The 4,701-nt window shown below is 42.2% G+C and overlaps 1 protein-coding gene across 1 annotated transcript; it reads left to right on the forward strand.

The window, feature by feature from the left end:
- Positions 1 to 932: 932 nt before the first annotated feature.
- On the forward strand, positions 933 to 2,067 carry LOC114458221 (5-hydroxytryptamine receptor 1B-like). Its single transcript, XM_028440564.1, has one exon. It carries the CDS (start codon positions 934 to 936, stop codon positions 2,014 to 2,016), a length of 1,083 nt encoding a protein of 360 aa, XP_028296365.1. The 5' UTR covers position 933; the 3' UTR covers positions 2,017 to 2,067.
- Positions 2,068 to 4,701: the final 2,634 nt, after the last annotated feature.

Below are 4,701 nucleotides of genomic sequence, written 5' to 3' on the forward strand. Positions count from 1 at the left end.
GTGAGAGTGATTGGGTGAATGAGCTGATATGTAAAGCGCTTTGGGACTGTTTCAGTGGTGATAAAGCTCTATATAAATCAAGTCCATTTACCATTTACCATTAGAACCAATAACATGCTGTGAACATGTCATTAGAACCAATAAAGTGCTGTGAAAATGTCATTAGAACAATAACACGCTGATCAGACACGTTATTAGAACCACTAATGTCCTTCACACTCATTTATGAACAACAACTGAAAACATTTCCCTCTCAGCGAGAACCCATGACAGAAAACACACGTTATTTAATTGATCAAAAACCAAATCATAAACTTATCAATGTGTTGAGAAATAAATCACATGTTTTTATCCTGAGTCTCAGCATCAGCACCTGTTGGACATTAATGATGATGATGATGATGATGTTCATCTTCATCAGCTTCAAAATGTTGCTGTTTAATAACTACACTGAAGATGAAGATGAAGATGATGATGATGATGATGATGATGATTTTCTTCAGTTTGTTGTTGCTGATCTAAACCATGACTCAGCAGTTGAACCATCCACAGAGTTTATCAGTTAGTCCTCAGCATATTTAACATTTAACATAGATTTTTAATACCATTTATAACTCCAGCTGCTCCCAGGATCCCTGGGCTCGGATGGAGCTGCAGGACTAAAGGTACTGATGGAAAGTTTCCATTTAGAACATATGATTAAAACGGTTTTAATTATAATGTATATAATATATTAAATATATTAGAGTGGAGGAATGCTGAGTGATTGCGCAACATGGGGGGGGGGGGGGGGGTGCTCTGAGCAGCTGGAGGACTGACACACACACACACACACACACACACACGCACGCACACACACACACACACACACACACAGGAGATGAGGATGAGGGGCGGTGGGTGTCCGGGGGTCCGGGCTATGATTGATCAGAGATGATCAGGATGGAGATCGAAGCCCTGTCCGTGCTGAACCTCTCCTCCCCCCCCCCTCCAGTGGGGGACGGGGACCCGGTCTGGGACCAGTGGCTCCGGGTCGCGGTGTCTTCGGTCCTGGCTCTGATCACCGTCAGCACGGCTCTGTCCAACGCCTTCGTCATCGTCACCATCTCGCGCTCCCGTAAGCTGCACACTCCCGCCAACTTTCTGATCGCGTCCCTGGCGGTCACGGACCTGCTGGTGTCCGTGCTGGTGATGCCCGTGAGCGCGCTCTACACCGTGACGCGCGCCTGGACCCTGGGCCAGGTGCTGTGCGACCTGTGGCTGGGCTCTGACATCACCTGTTGCACCGCCTCCATCCTCCACCTGTGCGTCATCGCGCTGGACCGTTACTGGAACATCACGGACGCGGTGGAGTACTCCAGGAAGCGCACTGCGGGGCGCGCGCTGGCCATGGTGTCCACGGCCTGGATCATCTCCATCTCCATCTCACTGCCTCCTTTCTTCTGGAGGCAGGTGAAGGCGGGGGAGGAGGTGACGACCTGCAACGTCAACACGGACCACATCTTCTACACCATCTACTCCACCTTCGGAGCCTTCTACATCCCCACGCTGCTGCTCCTGGTCCTCTACGGACGCATCTACGTGGAGGCGCGCAGACGCATCCTGAAGCAGAGCAGGAAGAAGCCCGGGAAGAGGCTGACCTCAGCCCGCCTCCTCTCTGACTCCCCAGGCTCCGTGGCCTCCACCTCCTCCTCCTGCTCCTCCTCCCCACAGGTGAAGGTCACCGTGTCGGACGCGCTGCTGGAGAAGAAGCGGATCTGTGCGGCGCGGGAGAGGAAGGCTACCAGGACCCTGGGCATCATCCTGGGGGCGTACATCGTGTGCTGGTTGCCCTTCTTCATCTACACCCTGCTGCTGACCTGGTGCTCCTCCTGCTATCACACACACCTCTTTGACCTCTTCACGTGGCTGGGGTACCTCAACTCTCTCATCAACCCCGTCATCTACACCATGGCCAACGACGACTTCAAACAGGCCTTCCACAAACTGGTCAGACTACGCTGCTGCAGGGCCTGAACTGGACTGGGAGGACAGGGAGAAGTGGAGAACAGGGAGTTACTCTGCACACTGAACAGGACCAAAGAACGTCTTCATTAACCATACTTCATAAAACATGGAAAGATGATTGATTATTGATCCTAAATGTGATATCAAACAGTTAAACTCTGCTAGTGATCAACTTTGGTTTATAGTAGATCTACTCGTATCGTAGATTTCACTGGTAAAGGTTTGAATTTTTTCTAAAACCATATTTTTAGTCTATTAGTAAAATATTTAGATTTAATAGTGACTAACACTGAGAGTCAAGATAAATTGACCATAAATTTTATAGCTTTTTAAAATAAAATACTGGCTTTAGGAGTCGCTGCTTCCGCTAAACAAGCCACACTACAGAACTCACTCACATGTGCTGTCTGTACAAGCAGAAAAAGCCAAAAGTGTCACATATTGTGCTGCTGTTTGTCAATAAATGTGCACATGTGACATTTTGCATCAGCAAATTTAACTCAGAATTTTTCTTTCTGGTCAGAATTTATTGAGGTAAAAATATCAAGATTTACGGTAACGTATATCGTCATTTTGAAGAAAAATATTGAAATGTTGGTCATCAATATTGCCCAGCTCTATTTACTATAGTAAGCACTCATGCTGGTGTTCTCAACCTTGGGGTCAGGACTAAGAACATATTTTAAACAATTTGAGCCCATTTTTGCTTATTTTTACCATTTTTCTACAACTATACACTAAACTCACCATATTTTCATCACTTTTTCTTGCCATATTTTTGCTCCTTTTAATGTATTTTTGCTACATTTCTCCCATTTTCTGACACTTATCACATTTCAATGACTTTTCTACAAACTTTTTCTACAGACATGTTCATCACTTATAAACCATTTCTACCACTTTTACACCTAATGTCACATATATTGACCCATTATTGTCATTTTTAACCTCTTTTCATTATATTTCATGATTATCTTTTCCAATTTAACCACATTCACCATTTGTCATTCCATTTTAAACTAATTGTTCCAATATTGACAGTTAAAAACATTTTTACCACTTTTTCTGTCTGTTTTTACCCACTTTAATTTATAACATTCTGTGGTTTTTAAAATCTCATTTCACCTCCTTTTCCACCATTTTTATTCACTTTGAACCATTTTATTAGTGATTAAAACCAGGATTTCCATCTTTAAGATGATTATAATAATAATAATAAACGTTCCTGGATAACAGTGGATATTATTCAGATGAATAAATAAATGTGGTTATCACAGATTCATAGAACAATGGACCATCATTTTACTGACTTTATGGATGGACCCCAAAAATCTCTCCTTTATTCCCCCTTATAGATGGTCCTGTCTCCACATGACTGTTCTTCAATGTTCATGTCTGTGTTCAACCACCTTCAGCTACAGTGGGGGTCCCTGCTCTCTGGTACCTTTATTTTGGAGGGTCCCCACTCTCTGGACCTTTATTTTGGAGGGTCTCTAAAAGGCTGAACAGGTTGAGAACCACTGGTGTCGTACACCAAAAACTTAGTAAACTTTGTTTTGTTTACTTGTACTACGAGTACACTTAAAACAATGGTTGATATCACATTTATGATCACTTTTATCTGTTTAATCAATGGGAAGGTTTGGACTATGAATGCTTGGATTGAAAGATTGTAATTAGACATTAAGAATGTTTTTATTGGAAATGTTTTATTTTTTTTACTGTAGTGAAAACTTTGTGCCTCACTAAAAAACTAAACCTTCAGGGTCGTGTTCCATAAGCTAAGATGAACATCTGATAAGAACTGTTATGTGTGTGTGTGTGTGTGTGTGTGTGTGCGTGTGTGTGTGTGTGTGTGTGTGTGTGTGTGTGCGTGTGTGTGTGTGTAAAGAAGCCAGATGTACAGCTAAAGTATTATAATTTCTTGACATTGGGAATGGTGGGAATATGTTTGATGGGAATGTTTTCTGACTTAATATCCGAGTTCTTCCTGGAAACTGGAATTAAGATTAAAATGTGACTTTTTCTGCCTCTTTGGAGCTTTTCAATGGTTTGAACTATGATGGTGGTCCTGGTGGTCCTGGTGGTCCATCTCTACTTCCTGAAGGTTCTCTGTGGATTTATTGACTCTAGAAGAAGTCTAGAGCAAATCCTTTTCCGTTAACAGACCAACATTTAACTGGGAAAACCTGTGACTCATTTTTGACTTGGTAAAAAAAATCACTCCAGATTGTTTCCCAATATTGTCCCCTTCAAAATAAAAGCACAATATTGCCACCTACTGTTGGAGCAGGAGGTTGTTCTGTTAACGTTTTCTCCAAAGACACCGTCGTCACTTTATGGATCAACGTTTCACTTCAAAAGACTGAAAAACTTTTCCACGGACCGTCACTGATCACTATCATCAGCCATTAATTAAACCATCATCTCAACATGTTGACCCTTCAGTATAAAGTCCCTACTCTGTCTTTTATTTTGGTGGTTTAGCCTACTGTTGTAGACTGGTCTCTCTTTAGCTGTGTTCTTGGAAATGAGCAAAATATAAATAGTTCAATAAAACTAGTTATGAAAACACCTGAATTTAAAAAAAAAAAAAAAAAGCAAAATATTGCTTTAATGAGAAGGTTTTTCAGACATTTTGATCTAAATATAAGTTCTAAGATTTGGGGCGTCCATCTTCCTGCAGTGATTTCA

The sequence above is a fragment of the Gouania willdenowi genome (assembly GCF_900634775.1).
Source record: "Gouania willdenowi chromosome 24 unlocalized genomic scaffold, fGouWil2.1 scaffold_320_arrow_ctg1, whole genome shotgun sequence".
NCBI lineage: Eukaryota > Metazoa > Chordata > Actinopteri > Blenniiformes > Gobiesocidae > Gouania > Gouania willdenowi.